This window comes from Scyliorhinus canicula, chromosome 25 (genome assembly GCF_902713615.1).
Source record: "Scyliorhinus canicula chromosome 25, sScyCan1.1, whole genome shotgun sequence".
NCBI lineage: Eukaryota > Metazoa > Chordata > Chondrichthyes > Carcharhiniformes > Scyliorhinidae > Scyliorhinus > Scyliorhinus canicula.
Window position 1 is genome coordinate 4,421,829 of NC_052170.1, and position 25,495 is coordinate 4,447,323.

General features: G+C 49.0%; 1 protein-coding gene across 1 annotated transcript; it reads right to left on the reverse strand.

Annotated features, from left to right (window-relative positions):
• Positions 1-1,732: 1,732 nt before the first annotated feature.
• LOC119957133 (deoxyribonuclease-2-alpha-like) lies at positions 1,733-17,871 on the reverse strand. The gene is made up of 7 exons (XM_038784880.1): positions 17,608-17,871; positions 16,497-16,609; positions 10,987-11,152; positions 7,094-7,169; positions 4,854-5,015; positions 3,907-4,104; positions 1,733-3,121 (listed from the first exon to the last, which is right to left on the reverse strand). The coding sequence occupies exons 2-7, from the start codon at positions 16,607-16,609 to the stop codon at positions 2,748-2,750; spliced, it is 1,089 nt and encodes a 362-aa protein (XP_038640808.1). The 5' UTR covers positions 17,608-17,871; the 3' UTR covers positions 1,733-2,747.
• Positions 17,872-25,495: the final 7,624 nt, after the last annotated feature.

The window sequence follows — 25,495 nt, forward strand, 5'->3', positions numbered from 1 at the left end:
CGCCCACTCCCCTCCCCTCCCTATTGGTTACCGCCTCCCCAGCGCTGCTCTCCCGTTGGTCCGCCCCTGCCGTCAATCAACCACCCCCTCGCCAGCGAGTTAGGTTGCGGCGGTCGCTGGCTGGCTTCGCCCGGTTGCCAGGTGAGCGCCCTCCGCAGGGCGGGAGGCGCAGCGCAGCTCAGAGCCCAGCTCGGCCTCTCCTCTCTCCCCCCTCCCCCACCCCCCACAGCTACCCCCAATGTGGCTCTTTTATCATCTTCATTATTGTCACAAGCCGGCTTGCATTAATGCCGCAATGAAGCCACTGTGAAAATCCCCTCGTCACCACATTCCGGCCCCTGTTCGGGGACGCCAAGGGAGAATTCAGAATGTCCAATTCATCTAACAGCACATCTTTAGGCACTCCAACTCCCTTCCTCCTCGATCCTCCCCCCATACCTTGGACTCCCGCCCGATTGACCCTTGATTTCGCTTTGGGAAGGGGGTTGGGGATAAGGTCACTACACAAAGCTGTAGGACCACGAGCCCGTCGAGTCCGCTCCGGCATTCAACAACATCATGGCCAATCCGATGTGATAAACCTCAACACTTTTCCCGACCTATCCCCATAATCCTCGATTCCCCACCTGATTAAAAATCTATCTCGGCCTTGAAACTTAACCATTAGCCTCTACAGCTCTCTGTGGTAAAGAATTCAACAGGTTCACTGAGAAAAGAAATTGAAAATGAAAAATCGCTTATTGTCACGAGTAGGCTTCAATGAAGTTACTGTGAAAAGCCCCTAGTCGCCACATTCCGGTGCCTGTCCGGGGAGGCTGGTACGGGAATCGAACCGTGGTGCTGGCCTGCTTTAAAAGCCAGAGATTTAGCCCAGTGAGCTAAACCAGCCCCTATCGTATCAAGGAGCCCTCGTCGTCTCAGTATTAAATGGGCGACCCCTTACTCTTTTTTTTATTACTTTATCTTAGTTACAAAGCCAGGGACAGAGGCGAACCCCTAATCCAGCTCCTTGCCTGCTCCAAAAACCAATTCAAATTGAATCCAATTCATGGTCCCCATAAAGGAGACATACCAGATCTGAGCCAAAAGGCTCAATCTACGCTCAATCTTAGCCAAAAGGCCGAGAAGCGATGCCGGGACTCCTTACTCTGAGGTGTATGCCATGATCTTGTTGAATGGCCGTAACCTGCTACTCTCTCTCCAGAAAGGCTGTGACTGCTGTACTTCTGAAGTTGCAGAGAACCTGGTTGAATGAATCTACAGAGACTTGAACCTGCGAGCTCGCCGTGAAGAGACAGTGGGTGCGCTAAAAACCGTCATCGGAAGCAAAGACTCTATTTTCCTTCTGCTTATTATTTTTACCCCTTCCCACCCCTCTGTGTTTGTCTGTCGTGTGCTTGTGTGGAGGGTAAATTAAAGTGGGGAATTAGGAATTTGTTAATCGTTAACCAGTTGTATTTGCTGCATATTTCGTTACAGTTCTTGTTATAAATAAACAGTAACTGTATTTAAACATACAAACCTGGTGACTGTATTGGGCAGACAAGGGCCGAAGATTTGGGGTATTTTTCTAAGAATTATTGGTTAATTCACTTGTGTTGCGACTCCGGGAGAAGTGGGACTGGAATGGACTGTGCACTGTCCCAGGGCATCCTGGCAGATAGAAAGCCTGATTCTGTGACACTTAATTTATAGGAAGTTATACAAATAAAACCAGGCCAGAAATGATATATCAGATCCAATGACAGGTTAAAAACGGGATTTATTGTGTTACACAGCATCGCCAGGTTACAATTTACCCAGCGTTCAGCAAAGGACATTCAGTGCTACAAATTAAACAGAATATTTGTGGATTCCACATGGTCAGGAAGATCCAAAGCAATGACTCGGATCACAGCAGGAACACCACCATTAACCTCAGCCACACGGCAAAGCATGGCCCAGCAAATCAGACATATGCTGCTGAGTGACTCCGAAAACAGAGAACTTCTATGTTTCTATATCTGTAGGTGTTCGGGGGAGGGGGTCGAGGGTGTGGGCTGCTTGTCTTTCCCATGTCGCATTTTTATTGCCGGGCACTACTATTCAGCAGTGCAGGCAATAGTCCGAAGCTCCATAGGCCGCAGGCTTTCTAGTGCGTTCCCTGGACACGCTTTGGTGGGCTGAATCTGGGCAATCCTTTCAACACAATAAGGTTTCAGAACTCCGTACTAGGGAAAGGAACCAAAGGAAAACCAACTGGTGCATTTGCATAGCGCCTGTCGTAACCCGAGGGGGCTTTACAGCACTTTTGAAGTCGGGGCACTGCTGTAATGTAGGAAACTCAGCAGCCAAATTGCACCCACAGCAATCTCCCGGAAACATCACCGATTATACAATCTGCTTCAATGATTTTGATTGAGGAATACATACAGGACACGACACTGGGGCCAGCTCCTCTGGCTCGTTATCCAAATAGTGGCCAGAGGGTCTTTCATGGGAAGCTGAGGGGGCCTCGGGGCATCGGTTTGAATTCCCATCCATAAGGCGGGTCCAAAGGAAAATTTCGGGATTATCCGTATGAAGCAAACCTTGGCAAGGCCTGGGAATGACTCGGGAGCGCTCCGAATGGGATTCCGGCATATCACCGGTTATCAAAATGGTTTCTGGACACGAATTTACAAACAAAATTCTAAACGCGGCCTGACAAAAGTGAAGGAAAGTTAACGCCGTGAGATTTACCCCGAAACCTCCATCGGAGCCCCAGCTCAGACAGGACTCCGTCCCTTCTCACTGCAAGAACACGCACAGATCTCACAGGATGCAACCAGACTGGAGAAAGAGTCCCAGACGACTGGGTCATCAGTGCAGACAGTTCCACCTCCGCGGTGCTCCTGTGCCTCATCTCGGTTGATGTCACCGATGCAAGTCCACTTCGCGCCTGCGCCCGGAATGGTCACGCACCATTTCGAGTGGTCCTCGTGTGTATCGAAGCGGATCTTGGCGCCGAATGTGATATTCCTCACGTTGTACACCGCATACGTCATGCTGCAGTTGGAACGGAGAGTGTGTGCAGAGTTTAGCCATGTCTGAACAAACAGGTCACTGTGAAAGGCCTCTGCTACCCAGCCAGCGTACAAATCTGCAATGCAAGAAGATATCAAGGAAGCGATGATCAATAAGATCTCTACCCCTTCCATCCCATCAGCAACATTCAATTGTCCCCATTAAATCCGGTTAGGAATTCAAGGGAAGCATCATTAGCAGAGAGTGATAAGAATTCAGCAGATTCAATGGGGTGACAGAGCAGTTAGCACTGCTGCCTCACAGTGCCCGGGTTCAATTCCGGCCTTAGGTGACTGACTGTGTAGAGTTTGCACGTTCACCCCCCGTGTCTGCGTGGGTTTCTTCCGGGCGCTCCGGTTTCCTCCCACAGCCCTAAGATGTGCAGGTTAGGTGAATTGGCCATGCTAAATTGCCTCTTAGTGTCTAGATGGTTCGGTGGGGTTATGGGGCGAGGGAGTGGGTGTTCTTTCAGAGGGTCGGTGGAGGCCCGATGGGCCGAATGGCATCCGATCCCACGCTGTTGTCCTCACTTTGCAGCATTAAGCAGCTTTCCCGCTAACTGGGCTAAACGCAGTTCCCCGCAACCCTGACAATTTTATTTTCAAATAGATATCCAATTAACTTGCAAACGTTGCTGTTGAACCCACTTCCAATTGGATGGGACAAGTCAAAGTAGGGTGGCATCGAAAGTGACTGTAAACTGGGAGCGTTTGCAAGTCAGGAAATGCCCGAGATTAATTTGGAGAAAGCAGATTCAGGGATCAGACTGAGCGAGAGAGAGAGAGCGAGAGAGAGAACGAGAAAGAGAGAGAGAGAGAGAGAGCGAAGAGGGGGACAGTGCCAATGGGGGAAATCTGTTACCATCTCCAAATTTCCTGTATTTTGCAAAACTGGTGAAGTGTTTTCCTGCTGCCGATGTGAGGGTGACCTCGTTCTTCCAGGGGGGGCCCTGCGCCCGTTTGCCAGCCGCTGCCTTGGTCATGTTCACCAGATTTAAATCGAAGGGGTTCGGCAGCGAATGAGCGTAGACGCGAGGGTTGTTGTACAACAACTGCGTACCTACAAGAGGCAACATAGCGGGATTAGACCTTTCAGGAAACTTTAACAACGAATCCTTCAAAGACTTGAAATAAAACAAATTCAAGACCAATCAGAAGGCAAGAGACACTTGGGGGGAAAAAAATGGGAGTTGATTTTTCTCTCTCTCGAACGTTGGAGTTTCGCAGATGTCTGGTATCTTCCGTAGAGTGTTCAGAAACAGGCCATTCGACCCGACTGCTCTATGCTGGCTGTTTATGCTCTGCAAGAGCTTCATCCCATCTCCTTCATCCCACCCTATCAGCACATCTTTCTAATCCTTTCTCCTGCCTGTGCTTTATCCAGATTCCCCATAAATACATTGTCGCTATTCACCTCGACCACCCCCTGGGCCTGTGAGTTCCACAGTCTCACCACTCCCTGGGCAAACATGGTCAACCTCAGTCCTACATCATCCAGCCACGTCACAGCAGGAACTGTAAGGTCAGCTGATCCAAGGCCTCGTGGTCCCACCTCTGTCCAGCCAATCAACAGTGATTCAGAGTAAGAATTCAGGCTGATTTCCTTTTTTTGTTGTTTAAATACTCCTCTCCCTAACCCAGTCCTTTGAAGATTAGTTACCCAGTGCATTGCCATCGTAACCAAGATCAGGCAACTCACAGATCAGGGGAACCAGTCTGGGGTCTCCCCACCCACTGCATTCACCAGCACAGCCAACGAGGAGCTCAGTGGTACTTAGAAGGTGAAAAAAAGGCAACATTTGCTCTCACCAATATCCTTGAACTGGGAGTACAGGTAGGTCACACACAGGAGGGATTGGCCATTTTTCTCTCCGCTGTGTGGCCACGTGTAAAGTTGGCCGGCTTTGTCTGGGAAGTGTGGGGTGCTGTGAACCAGCCAGAAGCCTTGTTTCTGATCCAGAAGGACAACGCCTGAATTTAGGAGGGAAACATACAAACAAAATGTAAACATTCCAGCGGCCGTATATTCTTCCAACTCGCAGATTGTGAATAAATGAGACAAGACAAAGCTTTCACATCCCGCCAGGGGACGGGCAGGAGGGGGTTCTGGCCATTTGTGCTGGTGGGTTTCACAGCGGCAACGGGCGCGTTCAACAGGGAACCCCGCTAGAAGATCACGCTGCCAAACGCTGGCCAACCATCTCCCTCCCCCGCTGCAGAGTACTCCCCAGAGGGGGGAAGGAAATCCCACCCCGTCAGTAACACATAATCATAGAATTTACAGTGCCATTCGGCCCATCGAGTCTGCACCGGCTCTTGGAAAGAGCACCCTACCCAAGGTCAACACCTCCACCCTATCCCCATAACCCAGTAACCCCACCCAACACTAAGGGAAATTTTGGTCACTAAGGGCAATTTAGCATGGCCAATCCACCTAACCTGCACATCTTTGGACTGTGGGAGGAAACCGGAGCAGCCGGAGGAAACCCACGCAGACATGGGAAGGATGTGCAGACTCCGCACAGACGGTGACCCAAGCCGGAATTGAACCTGGGACCCTGGAGCGGAGAAGCAATTGTGCTATCCACAATGCTACCGTGTTGCATGGAATACAACCAGAATATGCATTTATAGAGCATCTTTAATGTATCAAAATGCCCCAAGGTGCATCAGAGGAGCATTGACAAATAGAATTTGACATTGTGCTGCAGAAGGTGACAGGATAGGTTTTCAGAGTGATTATCCTAGGCTTTATTAAGGGACATAGAGTATTAGAGCAAGACACCAGTTTAGCCTGAGCTGGAGGATTGTGTCCACACTTTAGGAAGGATGTGATGGCACCAGAGAGCATGCGGAAAAGATTCCTGTGAGTGATTCGAGGGATGAGGAACTTCAAGCGACAAAGATGGTTTGCAGGAATTGTTTTCTTTGGACGAAAGGAGACGGAGAGGAGATTTGATTGAGGTTTTAAAAATCATGAGGGCTCTGGGCAGAATAGATGGAGGAGAAACAGTTCGGGAACGGGTCAAGATCGAGGGGGGGGGGCACAGATTTACAGTAAAGCAACAGGAGGAAAAGATATTTCCCGCAGCGAGTGGTTACGTTCTGGATTGCACTGCCTGCGAGTGTGGAGGAGGCAGGTTCAAGCGAGGCATTCAAAAAGGAGTTAGACGGTTATCTGAAATGGAAGAACGTGCAGGGTTACGGGGAGGAGGTGGGGGGGGGGGGGGAATGGCACGCGGCCAGTTGCTCATTTGGAGAGCCAGTGTCGATGCGATGGGCTGAATGGCCTCTTTCTCTGCTGTACCGAGGAGCAGATATTTAGGACGAAGAGCCAGAGGGCGGTTTTGAGAAGAGACGGGAGAGGCAGAGAGGGAGTTCCTGAGTTTGGGTGCCTCAGCACAGTTAACAATGGAGGAGCAGGAGAGATCAGGGCGATGCACAAGAAGTCAAGATTGGAAGATTGTAGAGTTCTTGGAGGATTGTAGAGATGGAGGAGGTTAGAGAGATAAAGAGCACAAAAATGAGAATTTTAAATTTGGGTTGTTGTTGGTTAGAAGGCCAACGCAGGTCAGCGAGTACAGGATGGATGGATAGATGAAACTTTGTTATAAGTAAGGATAAAGTTTTGGGTGAGCTTTGGTTTGGAGATTGCCAAAAGAATGGAGCAGTGAGATATCAAAATAAAGGATCCATGTTTCAGCAGTGAAGTAGGGACAGGGTCAAAACTGGAGGCAAGTGGCCATGGGAATCATAGGATCCCTACAGTGCAGGAGGCCATTCGGCCCATCAGAGTCTGCACCAACCCTCCGAAAGAGGTCCAATCCTCCATCTTATTCCCATAACCTTTTACGGGGTCACCTTTTACAAAAATCCATAAAACAATCACATATCTCAGAGACACAGGGCAGTCAAGGAGAGGAAAATAATAGCCCTGTGATCCAGCCCATTTTAAACAAGCTTTTTTTACTATCAGGATGTTACTTTTGGAGATGCCTGTGACCCGAAGCATGATTAACAACCACCACGGCGCAGCCGATGACCATCACCTTTAGTATGACCACCATAACTTTCAGAGTTGTCAGGGATCTGGTCGTTATAGAACACATATGCCATATCGTCATTCTGGGAAGACAAAATAGAGAGTGAATGCAGAAATGCTTCCAACTGCTTCTTCCTGCCTCATTCTGGAAACCCCATCTTGCCAACTTGCTTTCTTCAACACAAACCAAATGATACGATACAGAGAGTGCTCCCTGCCCAACACAGATACACATTGTCTGAGCACAGTCACTGTATTTACAGCTCTGTAATCCCAGAGAGAACACATTATTGCCGTAGCTCCCACAGAATTCCCAACCACTCTGTGCCAGGCAATCCAAACCGACGATGCCAGAGCTATTACAGAAACATACAGAGAAAATAGAAGCAGGAGGAGGCCATTTGGCCCTTCCAGCTGCTCCCCCATTCATTATGATCATGGCTGATCATCAAGTTCAATACCCTGATACCGCCCCCCCCCACCCCACCCCCCACCCCAGATAGAGCTATATCTAATCCAATCTTGAAATTACACAACGTTTTGGCCTCAACTACATTCTGTGGCGGTGAATTCCACAGATTCACCACTCTCTGGATGAAGAAATTTCTCCTCACCTCAGTCCCTAAAAGTTTACCCCTTATCCTCAAACTATGACCCCCTGGTTCTGGACTCCCCCACCATCAGGAACATTCTTTCTGAATCTAACCCTGCCTAATCCTGTCAGAATTTTACAAGTTTCTATGAGATCCCCTCTCACTCTTCTAAACTCCAATGAATATAATCCTAACCGATTTAGTCTCTCCTCATATGACAGTCCCGCCATCCCAGGAATCAGCCTGGTAAACCTTCGCTGCTCTCCCTCCATAGCAAGAACATCCTTCCTCAGATAAGGACATCAAAACTGCTCACAATACTCCAGGTGTGGCCTCACCAATGCCCTGTATAATTACAGTAAAATACCTCTGTTCCGATACTCAAATCCTCTCGCTATGAAGGCCACATACCATTTGCCTTCTTTACTGCCGGCTGTACCTGCGCGCTTACTTTCAGCGACTGATGCACGAGGACACCAAGGTCCCGCTGAGTATCCGCCTCTCTCAATTTACACCCATTCAAATAATGATCTGTCATCCTACTTTTGCTACCAAAGCGGATAACCTCACATTTCTCTACAGTATCCTGTATCTGCCACGCACCTGCCCACTCACTCAGCCTGTCCAAATCCCACTGAAGTATCTCTGCATCCTCCTCACAGCTCACCCTCCCACCCAACTTTGTATCGTCTGCAAATTTGAAAATACCACATTTAGTTCCCTCGTCCAAATCATTAATATATAATGTGAACAGGGCAGCATGGTGGCGCAGTGGTTAGCACTGGGACTGCAACGCTGAGGATCCGGGTTCGAATCCCAGCCCAGAGTCACTGTCCGTGTGGAGTTTGCACATTCTCCCCGTGTCTGCGTGGGTTTCACCCCCACAACCCAAAGATGTGCAGGGTAGGTGGATTGGCCACGCTAAATTGCCCCTTAATTGGAAAAAAATATACATAATTGGGTACTCTAAATTTATTTTAAATATATATAATGTGAACAGTTGGGGTCCCAGCACAGATCCCTGCAGCACCCCGCTAGACACTGCATGCCAATCAGAAAAAGACCCAACCCTGGGGCAGCACGGTAGCGCTAAGTGGCTAGCACTGTGGCTTCACAGCCCCAGGGTCCCAGGTTCGATTCCCCGCTGGGTCACTGTCTGTGCGGAGTCTACATGTTCTCCCCGTGTCTGCGTGGGTTTCCTCCGGATGCTCCGGTTTCCCACCACAGTCCAAAGACGTGCAGGTTAGGTGGATTGGCCATGGTAAATTGCCCTTAGTGTCCAAAAAGGATAGGAGGTGTGATTGGGTTACGGGGATAGGGTGGAAGTGAGGGCTTAAGTGGGTCGGTGCAGACTCGATGGGCCGAATGGCCTCCTTCTGCACTGTATGTATAGTCTATGTTATTCCAACTTTTTGCTTCCTGTCTGTTAATCAGCTTTCTATCCATTTTAATAACTACCCGTAATCCCATACACTTTAACTTTACACAGTAATCTGCTATGTGAGACCTTGCCGAAAACCTTCTGAAAGTATAAATAAACCACATCCACCGGTTCTCCCTGGTCAACTCTACTAGTTACATCTTCAAAGAATTCCAGTAGATTTGTCAAGCATGATTTTCCTTTTGCAAATACACGCTGACTTTGTCTGATTACATCACTGCTTTCCAAATGCTGTGCTATGAAATCCTTGATAATGGACCCTAGCAACTTCCTGCCGACTGACGTTAGGTTCACTGGGCTATAGTGCCCTGTATTCTCTCTACCTCCCTTTGTGAATAGTGGGGTTCTATTAGTTACCCACCAATCCTTAGGAACCATTCCAGAGTCCAAAGAATTTTGGAAAATGACCCCCCATGGATCTACTATTTCTCGAGTTAGACAAGGAAGTCCAAGTTGCAGAGACTAGGCTTGTATTCTCTGGATCCCATAGAATCCCGACAGTGCAGAAGGAGGCCATTCGGCCCATCGAGTCTGCACTGACCCTCTGAAGGAGCACAGTACCTCGGCCCACTCCTCTCCCGTACCCCCATAACCCCAGATAACCTGCACATCTTTGGGCTGTGGGAGGAAACCGGAGCACCCGTACCAGCCTCCCCGGACAGGCGCCGGAATATGGCGACTAGGGGTTTTTCACAGTAACTTCATTGAAGCCTGCTCGTGCCGATCAGCGATTTTCATTTCATTTCAGACACGGGGAGAACGTGCAGACTCCACACAGACAGTCACCCAAGGCTGGAATCGAACCCGGGACCCTGATCCTGTGAGGCGGCAGTGCTAACCACTGTGTCACCGAGCCGCCTCCTCTGGTGTTGGGGGGGGAGGGGGGGGAAAGAGTCCAGAATAAGAGGCCATAACCTTAAAACGAGACCCAGGCCGTTCAGGGGTGATGTCAGGAAGCACCACCTCACACAGCGGGGAATAGAAACCTGGATCTCTCTCTCTCCACAAAAAAGATGTTAAGACTGGAAGTCAATTGAAAATTTCAACATTGGGATTGATTCGTTTTTTGTTCTGTACGCACATGAAGGAACAGGGAACTAAGACAGATGGGTGGGGTTAATCCAGATCAGGCACGAGATCCAGAAAGTGACGGGGGAAGAAAAATACTTCTGGCCTTAACTTTATGAAGGTTCTGAAACCATGAGTCATTCTTTCAGCTGCTCAACCACTAGCTTCGAGGTGTCAGGGTAACTTGTAGCAGTTTACAGATTGTGTTTCGGATGTTCGCCAACCCAGTTAAATATTACAGAGCGCAGGATCACTGCTCAGTGATCACTGCACCAGCCCAGTATCCCTGAGCCTGGTTCCGGGCCCTCATGCACCCTCAGACCAGCCCACGACACTGAGGACATGCTAGATCAATCGAACTAACAAGGCCCCAAGGTTTCGGCCCCCATAAGATTGTCCCTCCTGGGGGACCGCCCAGCTCCCCTCCCTATGCCAACTTCAGCTACTGTCGGATTACCACATCATAGAATGATACAGCAGCGAAAGAGGCCATTCAGTCCATTGTAAGAGTGGCACCTCTTTCGAAAAACATAATCAATATGTCCCGCTCGCCCTGCTTTTTCCAAGTTACCCTCCAAAGTTCAGTTTGTCCAACGACAGATGCAGAATTTGGGTCTGAGGGGAGAACACATTTGGGGGGTGGTGGGGGAATTGTAAAATGTATGGGGCAGTCTTAGGAGATATTCCACCATATGGATCTGTCTTATTGATAAGTCCCTCACATGTGCACCGCATGATCAATAAAGCATTTCAACATCTACTTGTAGATTTCAGTGAGTCACTCGCCTTTTCAATTACCTGATATTTGGCTTTTTTGTAGTATTGCTGAAGAGTCGCTCCCACAGCACACGTGGTATCATTTATTGAGTGTTTCCCTGCTCTCCAGCCATTGGTTGAGGGGTCCATGTACATGTATCCTAAACCAGTTTTATTGACGTGTTTAGGCAACTTGTAAATAATGAACCTGGAAGTAGAGGGGTTCGGGGAAGGAAACAAGAAGTTAACAATGAAGGCAGTGTGGGAGAAAAGGGAACACTGTCCCATAATCTGGTCTGGGTGGGCCTGAATCAACCACTCCTGGTGGATAGGAGGCCACAACACAATATTCCCCCTCACTCGCGTTCAAGATGCTCGACATCATCTGGGACAAAGTAGCCCGTTTAATCCATCACCTTGGCGGCTGGTTTAGCGAGAGAGGCTGGTTTAGCACATGGGCTAAACAGCTGACTTGCAGTGCCAGCAGTGCGGGTTCAATTCCCGTACCGGTCTCCCCGAACAGGCGCCGGAATGTGGCGACTAGGGGCTTTCACAGTAACTTCATTAACGCCTACTCGTGACAATAAGCGATTATCATTACAGACACTCAGCACCATTTACAAGATGAACTGCAGGAACTCGCCAAGGTTCCCAACAGCAATATCCAAACCCATGACCTCTACCACCGAAAAGGATGAGAGCCACGGACACCTGCAAGTACCCCCACCCCCCCCCCCAAGCCCCACACCATCCCGACTTGGAAATACATCGAGGTTCCTTCACTGTTCAAAATCCTGGAACTCCCTACCTTTTTTTTTAAAATTCAAATTAAGGGGCAATTTAGCATGGCCAATCTGTCTTTGGGTTGTGGGGGTAAGAACATAGACACGAAGAGAATGTGCAAACTCCACGGGACCGGGATCGAACCTGGGTCCTCAGTGCTGTGATGCAGCAGTGCTAACCACTGTGCCACCGTGCCGCCCGGAACTCCCTCCCTAACAGCACTATGGGTGTACCTACACCACACGGACTGCCACCGTTCAAGAAGGCAGCTCACCACCATCCCCTCAAGGGGCAACCAGGCAAGGGCAATAAATATGGCCGCGCCAACGAAGCCCACATCCCATAAACAGATTTTAAAGCATCAATTTCATTGAGAGGGGGAAGGTTCCATCAGGGTGCTCTGTTCGAGAATGGAAATATATGCTGACTACAACCAATCCTGCATGAGAAATTCACAGCGCCAGGGTCCCAGGTTCGATTCCCGGCTTGGGTCACTGACTGTGCGGAGTCTGCACGTTCGCCCCGTGTCTGCGTGGGTTTCCCCCGGGTGCTCCGGTTACCTCCCACAGTCCAAAGATGTGCAGGTTAGGTGGATTGGCCATGTTAAATTGCCCTTAGTGCCAAAGAAATGGTTAGGTGGGGTTACTGGGATAGGGTGGAGGTGTTGACCTTGGGTAGGGTGCTCTTTCCAAGGGCCGGTACAGACTCAATAGGCCAAATGGCCTCCTTCTGCACTCTACATTCTATGATTCTATGACTCCAGGTCCTAGAGACGTAATCATATGACTTTAAATAGTGAATTCAGAAAGTTAATTAACCATTAAAAAGGTCACACATCAGAATAAAAAGCATAAAGTGTCAATTAACAGTAAATAGCAGCAATTAACAGTGATTAGAAAAACCTTGTCAAACCGCTGTCATGAGGAGACATAATTTTAAGGTGATTGGAGGAAGGTATAGGGGAGATGTCAGAGGTAGGTTCTTTACACAGAGAGTGGTGGGTGTGTGGAATGCGCTGCCAGCAGAGGTGGTGGAGTCAGAGTCATTCGGGACATTTAAGCGACTCTTGGACAGGCACATGGACAGCAGTAAATTGAAGGAGTGTAGGTTAGGTTGATCTTAGATTAGGCTAAATGGTCGGCACAGCACCGTGGGCTATGTTCTATGTAAACATCTCTCGTTGGTCCCGGTCTCCCAAAATGGCTTCTCGAGTCGCCTGTTGAAAGCCCATCTTAACCAACTGTTGGAAAACAGCCAATTAGGCTACAACTTGCCAAGAGTCAGAGTTAACCGGTTTTCAGCTAATTACGCTTAAAACAATGCATCTTCTCAAACTACATTTTTTATCTTGAGGTAGGCAAAGTGTCCACCAATAATTGGTCAACACTGCTGCCTGTCATTTAAAGTCGAGATATCTTGAACGTCAGTCAAGGTTAACAAGTCATGTTATTTTTGTTTCCTGAGAAGGATACAAGTTGATTATTCCCAGTGTTTTAAGAATCTGTATGAATAATCAAGTGTTAACAATGTGTTTATAATTATAAGTTATAAATTTTTGTGTTCCAAATTACATTCCCAGCCTTTCTAACATACCTATTAACGAATTACTTATTCTTTAAATTGTCTCTCAATTATGTTTGTATGCCTAATCAGTCTGGCTGGCATCCAATAATGGCGGTTCAGTTTTTATTAAAATGGCTATCAATTTGAGCACAATGAAAATGAAATGAAAATCGCTTATTGTCACGAGTAGGCTTCAATGAAGTTACTGTGAAAAGCCCCTAGTCGCCACATTCCGGCGCCTGTCCGGGGAGGCTGGTACGGGAATTGAACCGTGCTGCTGGCTGCCTTGGCCTGCTTTAAAAGCCAGCGATTTAGCCCAGTGTGCTAAACCAGCCCCGTACATGCTTACGTGTACGTTAATTCACACCACAAAATGATTGTTACGTTAAACCTATTGATTTCGAAACTATCAACAAACTTCTGCTTTTTTAAAAAACGTTTAACTGCCACCATTGCGATTTCCTTTGATCGCTCTATCCCATTCAGAAAACATTATTTCCTGACACAAGTGGATTTCTTTTTTTTTTAAACTCATCTAGGAGCCTTATCGATGGGTTAGGGGTTGAGGAGGAAATTTAGGGGAAAGATACCAGTTGTTGGATGAAACAAATTTTAGTCCAGCTAGTTCACCCTTGGGAGTCACATGAATGGTTCACTGATCAGCACATTGATGGTGTCAGCTATGGGTGGCACTCCCTCATCTGACTCACCAAGGTGACATTGAGGGGCCTTTGTCCCTCAGGAAACAGCGCTATCGTTATAAAAAATATGTATTTTTAGCATTATTAGTTTAAACAAGCACCAGCCCTATAGATCAACATGCAAAGATTGGGAAATGACTGCTTTGTTTTGACCAAATGGAATTCGCTGGGAGCGTTGTAGAATATAGTGCACAAGACAAATGCAAGGTCCGTCTTTTCCCTCAACTTGGAAACCAATGCTGTACAACACTTCAATCAGTTATATCCCTTCACTCTTATCTAATTGAACAGCTCTTACTATCCTAGACTCGAACAAGGCACATCTGATTGAATATCTCCTTCTATTATAATGGGTGCTCCCACCCCACCTCCCCTGCTCCTTCTACTGGAGTCGGTAAGGGAGGGTCTTCTGTTTCTTTGAAGTAGAGTATTATGGCCTTTGGAACCAATGGCCTTTGGAACCAACGTTGTTGGGTTGAGTTAAGATCAGCCATCATTCTATTGAGTGGTGGAACAGGTTCGAGGGGCTGAATGGCTGTTCTGAGAATATTAGAAAGTTACCAGCGTTGATAGCTGTTGAAAACAGGGTGGAACAGCGGCTTTTCAGAAATAGCTTTATTTCCCGCTCTTTCTCTCACTTTGAAGGAATTCTTCAAGCACCTCCTGGAGATGGCACGTGTACGGCGCAGTCAAGATCAATTGTTAGTATCTGGGTCACCCAGCCAGGGGTAAATCTCCTCCGAGCACAGGTCTGGGCTTGTTGCTTGCTTCTCTAAATAAAAACTGTCTGGTGAAGCTACTGAGATACACGAGACAAGCAATGAAGTGACTTAATGGACCAGGTGAAATCAGAAGAGTGTACTTTGGGTACCTATCTCTTTGGGGTATTTAGACAATTGGATGGGAAGATATAATGCAACAAGTGATTGGCAGGAGTTTCCCACTCTTCCCAATTAATAAATGGACAATCAGAGGGAAGAAGCACGGATCAAGTGAGGAGACTCCTTGAGGTTGCTTCAGCTTCCCAACATGAACATCCTGAAGACATGGAAGAGATACAGACAGTAAACCTCCGCACCTATCATGGGTCATGGGCTGGATTCTCGTTTAGCGACGAGCCGGAAAATCCAAATTCCCAACAGAATCGGGGGCGGTGCTGCTTTTGCCATGGTCCGCCCCCTCCAAATCGGCATACTCGGCCTTACCCATTGCCTTAGGGACACCCCACGATGTTCCGCCCCAGCCGGCCGAGTTCCCTCCAGCGTTGCTCGTGTGTGGTCTCACTCGGAGGGAACTCAGCGTGGCGGCAGTGCGGGCGGGGGGCGGGGTGGGGGGGGGAGATGTTATTCGGGGCTGGGGGCGCTGTGGTGGGGCGGTCGGGGGCGCAAGAGCTGGCCGAAGGGGAGGACTACTTCGCGGGCCGGGTCCACGGGTGGCATCCGCCATGAAGCAGGACGTGGCCAATGCAGGCCACCGCTGTGCGCATGTGCGGCCACGGACTGGGCAATTCTCCGGGGCGTAACGGCGGCTCGAGCTGGGTGCTATATGCTGCCTCCCTGCTAGCCCACAGCAAAACGGGGAAATCGGAGGCCGTTTTGCGACAGTTTTCTTAAAACGCCACCGTTCCTACACCAGCGTGGGGACATGTCTCCAAATCGGTGAATCCAGCCCCATATGGGCAGCACGGTAGCATTGTGGATAGCACAATCGCTTCACAGCTCCAGGGTCCCAGGTTCGATTCCCGCTTGGGTCACTGTCTGTGCGGAGTCTGCACATCCTCCCCGTGTCTGCGTGGGTTTCCTCCGGGTGCTCCGGTTTCCTCCCACGGTCCAAAGATGTGCAGGTCAGGTGGACTGGCCATGATAAATTGCCCTTAGTGTCCAAAATTGCCCTTAGTGTTGGGTGGGGTTACTGGGTTATGGGGATCGGGTGGAGGTGTTAACCTTGGGTAGGGTGCTGTTTCTAAGAGCCGGTGCAGACTCGATGGGCCGAATGGCCTCCTTCTGCACTGTAAATTCTATGATAAATCTATGATATGTATGTGTTGTATTCAAATTTTCACTTCTCAGGGCGGCACGGTGGCGCAGTGGTTAGCCCTGCGGCCTCATGGCGCTGAGGTCCCAGGTTCGATCCCGGCTCTGGGTCACTGTCCGTGTGGAGTTTGCACATTCTCCCTGTGTCTGCGTGGGTTTCGCCCCCACAACCCAAAAATGTGCAGGGTAGGTGGATTGGCCAGGCTAAATTGCCCCTTAGTTGGAAAAATGATTGGGTACTCTAAATTTAAAAAAAAAAATTTTCACTTCTCAACATAGCACTGTAAATCTTCAAACTAAACCACTTAGGACTCCTCAACTCTCCTGGGTAATATGTTTCCCCTGATCAAATCGCCCAAGGGCCTGTTCATTGCTGATTGGAAAGGTCACTTTTATCAATTTCCTGATGCTTACAGCTCAGGCTTTAGTTGAACAAGTTACCGGGTGCGAATGGCAAATGCCTCAAACTTACCAGTCAACGGGCTGCCCGTCATCATCGTAACAGGAAATGTCAGCGATCACGGAAGACGTGAAACAGGCGACAATCAGGGGAGCGAGCGCGTGCCAACAATCGGAGTTCAGCATCTGAAACACAATGACAATGTGCGGTGGGGGGGGAGTGGTGGCAATGTCACCTCATGGACCGCAATGGTTCAGGCAGAAGGGGGCTCATACCCACCTTCTCAAGGCCAACTAGGGATGGGCACTAGATGCCAGACTCGTCACTGGTACCCATAAACCCAAGAATAGACTCTTAAAAAAATTGGCGGAGGCATAAACTCACAAGGATGTTAATGTTTTTAGAAATAATTATTGTTTTGACTCGGCCACCATTTATTATCCACCTTTATCTGGGTGGTGTGGTGAACAGCCTTCTTGAGCCGCTGTAGGTCCACCCACAGTGCTGTCAGGGAGGGAGCTCCAGAATTTTGACCCAGCGACAGTGAAGGAACGGCCGATATATTTCCAAGTCAGGGTGGTGTGTGGCTTGGAGGGGAACCTCCAGGTGGTGGGGTTCCCAGGTATCTGCTGCTATTGACCTTCTGGGAGGGGGAGCGTGTGGATTTGGAATTGTGCAGCCTCGGCAATATCGTGTATCAACTGTTCAAACCAGATAAATGCCAAGTGCTGGAAAATAAAAACACGCACAGACATGGGATACAGAACCACAGCCACACCAATCAGTCTGCACCCCCCACTTCATACACATCACAGACCAGCACACAGCATCTCTCTGGGAGCAATTGGTAACTGAGTCTCAATGTATTGCAAAGTATTAGGCACAGATTATGGGGATAAAAAGGACAGTCGGCCAGATCAGAACTTTAATCAATGTGTGCAAGTTCATTGCCAATACAGAAATAGAGGGGAAAGAATATGGGGCTGAATAATTGGAGGGCACGGACAATGAGACCATCTCAGCAATAAATTCAGATTGTATCATTCAAGGGCCAAGGAAATTCCACCAGTCCTCAACTGGGTCCTAAAATAAAATTGAGACTAAACTCCATACATCCAGTTTCTCTGCTGGAGCTGCCTGAACAAGGTGGGGGAACAGACCCAGACCCTCTCCAGATACTCACCCTGTCTTAACTCGTGTCTGCTGCCGTGTTTGCACTGTGACAGCTGCCCTGTCCTATCAGCCGTTCATGCCACAACTCTAACCGCTTCCAAGCCTTTCCTGGTACAAACACTTTGCTCAGCCCACTGGGTCACAGGACAAAGAATTGCCTCCAGAACTGCTGTTTGGAAGAGTCCATTTAAAGTTTGCAGGGGGAGGTGGTGGGAGGTTGGAACCAGATGAAACGTAGCAGCATTAACTAAGACAAGGAAAGAAGTTTCGTTCCCAGTTGAGGGATTTCCCCAGCTCGTCCTTCCTTTTACACTTAACTCTGACCCTTTATCATTACAAAACCTTTCACAATAGCAATCGGTATTTCCGGAGCAGAGTTTGTGTCTGAGTGAGCGTGGCTGGTGTGTGCGAGAGAGAATGTGACTGGTGTGTGTCTGAGTGTGTGTGAGTGTGTGTGTCACTCTGATGTGAGTGTGTGTGTCTGAGTGTGTGTGACTCTGATGTGAGTGTGTGTGTCACTCTGATGTGAGTGTGTGTGTCTGAGTGTGTGTGACTCTTATGTGAGTGTGCGTGTCACTCTGATGTGAGTGTGTGTGTCTGAGAGTGTGACTCTGATGTGAGTGTGTGTGTCTGAGTGTGTGTGACTCTGATGTGAGTGTGTGTCTGAGTGAGCGTGGCTGGTGCGTGCGAGAGAGAATGTGACTGGTGTGTGTCTGAGTGTGTGTGACTCTGATGTGAGTGTGTGTGTCGAGTGAGTGTGACTCTGATGTGAGTGTGTGTGTCACTCTGATGTGAGTGTGTGTGTCTGAGTGTGTGTGACTCTTATGTGAGTGTGCGTGTCACTCTGATGTGAGTGTGTGTGTCTGAGAGTGTGACTCTGATGTGAGTGTGTGTGTCTGAGTGTGTGACTCTGATGTGAGTGTGTGTGACTCTGATGTGAGTGTGTGTGTCTGAGTGTGTGTGACTCTGATGTGAGTGTGTGTGTCACTCTGATGTGAGTGTGTGTGTCTGAGTGAGTGTGACTCTGATGTGAGTGTGTGTGTCTGAGTGTGTGTGACTCTGATGTGAGTGTGTGTCTGAGTGTGTGTGACTCTGATGTGAGTGTGTGTGTCTGAGTGTGTGTGACTCTGATGTGAGTGTGTGTGTCGAGTGTGTGACTCTGATGTGAGTGTGTGTGTCACTCTGATGTGAGTGTGTGTGTCTGAGTGAGTGTGACTCTGATGTGAGTGTGTGTGTCTGAGTGTGTGTGACTCTGATGTGAGTGTGTGTGTCTGAGTGTGTGACTCTGATGTGAGTGTGTGTGTCTGAGTGTGTGTGACTCTGATGTGAGTGTGTGTGTCTGAGTGTGTGTGACTCTGATGTGAGTGTGTGTGTCTGTGTGTGTGTGACTCTGATGTGAGTGTGTGTGTCACTCTGATGTGAGTGTGTGTGTCTGAGTGAGCGTGACTCTGTTGTGAGTGTGTGTGTCTGAGTGTGTGTGACTCTGATGTGAGTGTGTGTGTCTGAGTGTGTGTGACTCTGATGTGAGTGTGTGTGTCACTCTGATGTGTGTGTGTGTCTGAGTGAGTGTGACTCTGATGTGTGTGTCTGAGTGAGTGTGGCTGGTGTGTGTTTGTGAGTGTGTGTGACTCTGATGTGAGTGTGTGTGACTCTGATGTGTGTGTGTGTGACTCTGATGTGAGTGAGTGTGACTCTGATGTGTGTGTCTGAGTGAGTGTGACTCTGATGTGTGTGTCTGCGTGAGCGTGACTGGTGTGTTTGTGAGTGTGTGTGACTCTGATGTGAGTGTGTGTGACTCTGGTGTGAGTGTGTGTCTGAGTGTGTGTGACTCTGATGTGAGTGTGTGTGACTCTGATGTGTGTGTCTGCGTGAGCGTGACTGGTGTGTTTGTAAGTGTGTGTGACTGATGTGTGTGTTTGTGAGTGTGTGTGACTCTAATGTGAGTGTGTGTGACTCTGATGTGAGTGTGTGTGACTCTGATGTCTGTGTGTTTGAGTGAGTGTGACTCTGATGTGTGTGTCTGGGTGAGTGTGACTGGTGTGTTTGTGAGTGTGTGTGACTCTGATGTGAGTGTGTGTGACTCTGGTGTGAGTGTGTGTGACTCTGATGTGAGTGTGTGTGACTCTGATGTGAGTGTGTGTGACTCTGATGTGAGTGTGTGTGTCTGAGTGTGTGTGACTCTGATGTGAGTGTGTGTGTCACTCTGATGTGAGTGTGTGTGTCTGAGTGAGTGTGACTCTGATGTGAGTGTGTGTGTCTGAGTGTGTGTGACTCTGATGTGAGTGTGTGTCTGAGTGTGTGTGACTCTGATGTGAGTGTGTGTGTCTGAGTGTGTGTGACTCTGATGTGAGTGTGTGTGTCGAGTGTGTGACTCTGATGTGAGTGTGTGTGTCACTCTGATGTGAGTGTGTGTGTCTGAGTGAGTGTGACTCTGATGTGAGTGTGTGTGTCTGAGTGTGTGTGACTCTGATGTGAGTGTGTGTGTCTGAGTGTGTGTGACTCTGATGTGAGTGTGTGTGTCTGAGTGTGTGTGACTCTGATGTGAGTGTGTGTGTCTGAGTGTGTGTGACTCTGATGTGAGTGTGTGTGTCTGTGTGTGTGTGACTCTGATGTGAGTGTGTGTGTCACTCTGATGTGAGTGTGTGTGTCTGAGTGAGCGTGACTCTGTTGTGAGTGTGTGTGTCTGAGTGTGTGTGACTCTGATGTGAGTGTGTGTGTCTGAGTGTGTGTGACTCTGATGTGAGTGTGTGTGTCACTCTGATGTGTGTGTGTGTCTGAGTGAGTGTGACTCTGATGTGTGTGTCTGAGTGAGTGTGGCTGGTGTGTGTTTGTGAGTGTGTGTGACTCTGATGTGAGTGTGTGTGACTCTGATGTGTGTGTGTGTGACTCTGATGTGAGTGAGTGTGACTCTGATGTGTGTGTCTGAGTGAGTGTGACTCTGATGTGTGTGTCTGCGTGAGCGTGACTGGTGTGTTTGTGAGTGTGTGTGACTCTGATGTGAGTGTGTGTGACTCTGGTGTGAGTGTGTGTCTGAGTGTGTGTGACTCTGATGTGAGTGTGTGTGACTCTGATGTGTGTGTCTGCGTGAGCGTGACTGGTGTGTTTGTAAGTGTGTGTGACTGATGTGTGTGTTTGTGAGTGTGTGTGACTCTAATGTGAGTGTGTGTGACTCTGATGTGAGTGTGTGTGACTCTGATGTCTGTGTGTTTGAGTGAGTGTGACTCTGATGTGTGTGTCTGGGTGAGTGTGACTGGTGTGTTTGTGAGTGTGTGTGACTCTGATGTGAGTGTGTGTGACTCTGGTGTGAGTGTGTGTGACTCTGATGTGAGTGTGTGTGACTCTGATGTGAGTGTGTGTGACTCTGATGTCTGTGTGTCTGAGTGAGTGTGACTGGTGTGTTTGTGAGTGTGTGTGACTCTGATGTGAGTGTGTGTCTGAGTGAGTGTGACTCTGATGTGTGTGTCTGAGTGAGCGTGACGTGTGTGTTTGTAAGTGTGTGTGACTGATGTGTGTGTTTGTGAGTGTGTGTGACTCTGATGTGAGTGTGTGTGACTCTGATGTATGCGAGAGAGAATGTGACTGGTGTGTGTGTCTGAGTGAGTGTGTGTGACTCTGATGTGAGTGTGAGTGTGTGTATCTGAGTGTGTGTGACTCTGATGTGTGTGTCTGAGTGAGCGTGACTGGTGTGTTTGTGAGTGTGTGTGACTCTGATGTGAGCGTGTGTGACTCTGATGTGAGTGTGTGTGACTCTGGTGTGAGTGTGTGTCTGAGTGAGTGTGATTCTGATGTGGGGTCTGAGTGAGCGTGACGTGTGTGTCTGAGTGAGTGTGACTCTGATGTCTGTGTGTCTGAGTGAGTGTGACTGGTGTGTTTGTGAGTGTGTGTGACTCTGATGTGTGTGTCTGAGTGAGTGTGACTCTGATGTGTGTGTCTGAGTGAGTGTGACTGGTGTGTTTGTGAGTGTGTGTGACTCTGATGTGAGTGTGTGTGACTTTGATGTGTGCGAGAGAGAATGTGACTGGTGTGTGTGTCTGAGTGAGTGTGTGTGACTCTGATGTGAGTGAGTGTGACTCTGATGTCTGTGTGTCTGAGTGAGTGTGACTCTGATGTCTGTGTGTCTGAGTGAGTGTGACTCTGATGTCTGTGTGTCTGAGTGAGTGTGACTGGTGTGTTTGTGAGTGTGTGTGACTCTGATGTGAGTGTGTGTGTCTGAGTGAGTGTGACTGATGTGTGTGTCTGAGTGAGCGTGACGTGTGTGTGTTTGTGAGTGTGTGTGACTCTGATGTGAGTGTGTGTGTCTGAGTGAGTGTGACTGATGTGTGTGTCTGAGTGAGCGTGACGTGTGTGTGTTTGTGAGTGTGTGTGACTCTGATGTGAGTGCGTGTGTCTGAGTGAGTGTGACTGATGTGTGTGCCTGAGTGAGCGTGACGTGTGTGTTTGTGAGCGTGTGTGACTCTGATGTGAGTGAGTGTGTCTGAGTGAGCATGACTGGTGTGTTTGTGAGTGTGTGTGACTCTGGTGTGAGTGTGTGTGTCTGAGTGAGTGTGACTGATGTGTGTGTCTGAGTGAGCGTGACGTGTGTGTGTTTGTGAGTGTGTGTGTTTGTGAGTGTGTGTGACTCTGATGTGAGTGTGAGTGCGTGTGTCTGAGTGAGTGTGACTGATGTGTGAAAGAAGAGGAGGGTGGCCAGCTAATGGTTGTGGTCCATGTTGGTAGGAATGATGATGAGTTCCTGAAAATAGATATGAGGGAGCTGGGAAAAACAGGATATTAACAGCAGCAATCTCATTTCACAGGCAAGCGCATTGAGAAATAGGAGAATTGAACGATTCAATACATGGCTGGAAAACTTGTGTTTACCAGAATAACACCAGGAATGGGCGGGTTGTCTAATGAGGAAAGGTTGGAGTTTAGCAGAGTGAGAGGCGACTTGATCGAAACCTTAAAGATGCTGAGGGGTGTTGACAGGGTGGGTGTGGAGAGGATGTTTCCTCTTGTGGGAGAATCTAGAACGAGAGGTCACTGTTTAAAAATAAGGGGTCATCCATTTGAGACGGAGATGAGGAGAAATTGTTTCTCTCGAGGGAGGGGGGTGAGTCTCTGAAACTCTCTTCCTCAAAAGGCAGTTTCAGCAGAATCTGTGAATATTTTTAGGCAGAGCCAGATTGGTTCTCGGTAAACAAAGGGGTGATGGGTTACCAGGGGGTCAGACTTGAAGCTACGATCAGATCAGCCACGATTGTTGTGTTATGTACTCTGGGATAACACAGGCTGCAACTCGATGCAGCTTTGACCAAAAGATACTCCAGACTTTGAAGTAAATTCATTGTGATTTATTGAACCATTAGCACAGTTCTCTATGAGTTCGACTCTCCTGCTAATCTTGCTATAGTAACTCAATCTAACTAACCAGTCTGCTCTAAGCCATGTGGTGGGTGTGATGCTTCTGATCTGCCCCTGTCCTACTCTCTAAGTGTCGCCTGTGGAAAGAGACAGAGCATGTGTGCCTTGTCCTTATATATGGGTTGTGTAATGCCCCCTTGTGGTAGTGTCACCCCTGGGTGTCTTGACTGCCCATTGGCCGTGTCCTATTCTATGTGTTCATTAGCTGTATGTCGGCATGTCATGATGTCTCTGGTGCTCCCTCTAGTGGTTACTTAGTCGTAGTGTATTTACATTAACCCCTTGAGTATTTACAGTGATGCATATCACCACAACAATCTTATTAAATGGCGGAGAGTGGTTCGATGGGCCGAACGGCCTCCTCTTGCTCCATTCTTCATTTGTTTGTAGGAGGGAGGGCAGTAGATGTCCGCAGCGCTGGGATGATGGGAACTGTTGACAAGAAGCTGGGATAAAATAGAGATGAAAGAATTGGATAGAAGGGGATTGAGAAGGGTTCAGCCACCCTGAGGGGTTTTTGACATGTGAATTGAAGGTCAGTGCTGACTAAAGAAGACCACGGGGCAGGACTGGCACTTGAGGCGGGAATCAAAAAGGAGGACAGGGTTGAAGGTCTGAGGTTATTGAAGCAAAGCTGAGTTGACAAGGCTGTTCCTGTAGCAGGATTGGGCTTCACTGGAGCCTTGCAGCAGGCCATGGACGGACATGTGGGCGTGAGAGCGAGGTGGTGACTCTAAATGCCAGGCGGCAGAGGGGGAGGGGTTGGGGTTACGTTTGCGGACTGAGAGAAGGTGTTCCGCAAGGCGGTCACCCAGTCTGCGTTTATAGAATCATAGAATTTACAGTGCAGAAGGAGGCCATTCAGCCCACCGAGTCTGCACCGGCCCTTGGAAAGAGCACCCTACTTAAGCCCTGTGCCTCCACCCTATCCCCTTTATCCCCGTAACCCAACCTAACCTTTTATTTGGACACTCAGGGCAATTTATCACGGCCAATCCACCTAACCTGCGCGTCTTTGGACTTGTGGGAGGAAACCGGAGCACCCGGAGGAAACCCACGCAGACACGGGGAGAACGTGCAGACTCCGCACAGGCAGTCACCCAAGCCGGGAATCGAACCTGGGACCTTGGAGCTGCGAAGCAACCATTGTGCTACTCTGCTGCCCGTTCAGTCTACCCAGTGTAGAGCAGAGAGGAATAGGAGCAGCAAACACAATAGACCGGACTGAAAACAGCACGAGTGAAGTTCTGCTCAACCTGGACGGGATGTTTGGTGCCCGTGGACGGTGAGCGAATACAGGTCCAGCCGACTTAATCTCTCTTTGTAACACCTCGGTTTAGGAAAAAGGAAGACCGCTGTGGTAGTATGACTAGGGGTACTACGGTACCTGGGAGTGTGAGCTGCTATTGGTGTAGAAGGCTCGCTGCCCATTGGCCCAAGTGTTGTCTTCTCATCGGTCGAGAGAAAGGTAGCTCCGCCTACGAGGCGGAGTATAAGAACCCGTGTTTCCCAGCAGCCATCGTTCTTTCTGTACTCGAGCTGCTGGGCACACTTCTTGTAGATTAAAGCCTTCAATTGGGACTACTCCTTCGTTTCTGTGTTCATTGATCGCGCATCAACCGCCCAGTGCCTTCTCAATGTAACTGCACTGCACTGAGCCCAGCTCAGCATTAACATCTCAGTTAACCTCCCCTCCAAGTACATCAGCAGTGTAAACCCAGGAAACTCGCAGTTCCTCGGTCACTGGCCCTGATAATGTTCGAATTACTTTGACGGGCAAATCACAGGCAGGCTAAAAAATCGAAAGGGGTCTTGGAGTGAAGCATTTTAATGACACAAAATTTGGGAGGGCAGGATTTCCGAACTGTAAGAAGCTCCCCCCACCCCTCAACCCCCACCGTCATCCCCCCTGCGCGCACCTCCTGAAGCATGAGTCACTGCGAAACTGGGCGACAGCTTTAATCGGACGCCACGTAGAACGTAACTAACATCCACGACAGACAAGAGAGAGTTCCCAAACGGGGTTTTATTCAAAGCTTTCACATCACAAGGGATGAGCGAAGATTGGCGAAAAAACTCACCAGAACCCAAAATAAAATGGATCCCAGATAGAATCATAAAGTTGCTCAGCACAGGAGGAGGCCATTCTGCCCATCAGCTCTGTGTCAGCTCTTTGAAAGAACTGTTTAACCAGACCCCCCACCCCCACCGGCTCGTTCTCTCCGTCCCTGTAAATGTTGACGTGCCAACTCAGGTGAAAAGTGAGCGAAGATAATGAAAAAATGAAAATCGCTTATTGTCACGAGTAGGCTTCGATGAAGTTACTGTGAAAAGCCCCTAGTCGCCACATTCCGGCGCCTGTCCGGGGAGGCTGGTACGGGAATCGAACCGTGCTGCTGGCCTGCTTGGGTGATGGGGCGGGGCCCAGAGTGGTGTGACGCTCGTTCAGGTTGCATTTCTGTGCGGTGGGCAAAGGGGTTGGGGGGGGGGGGGGG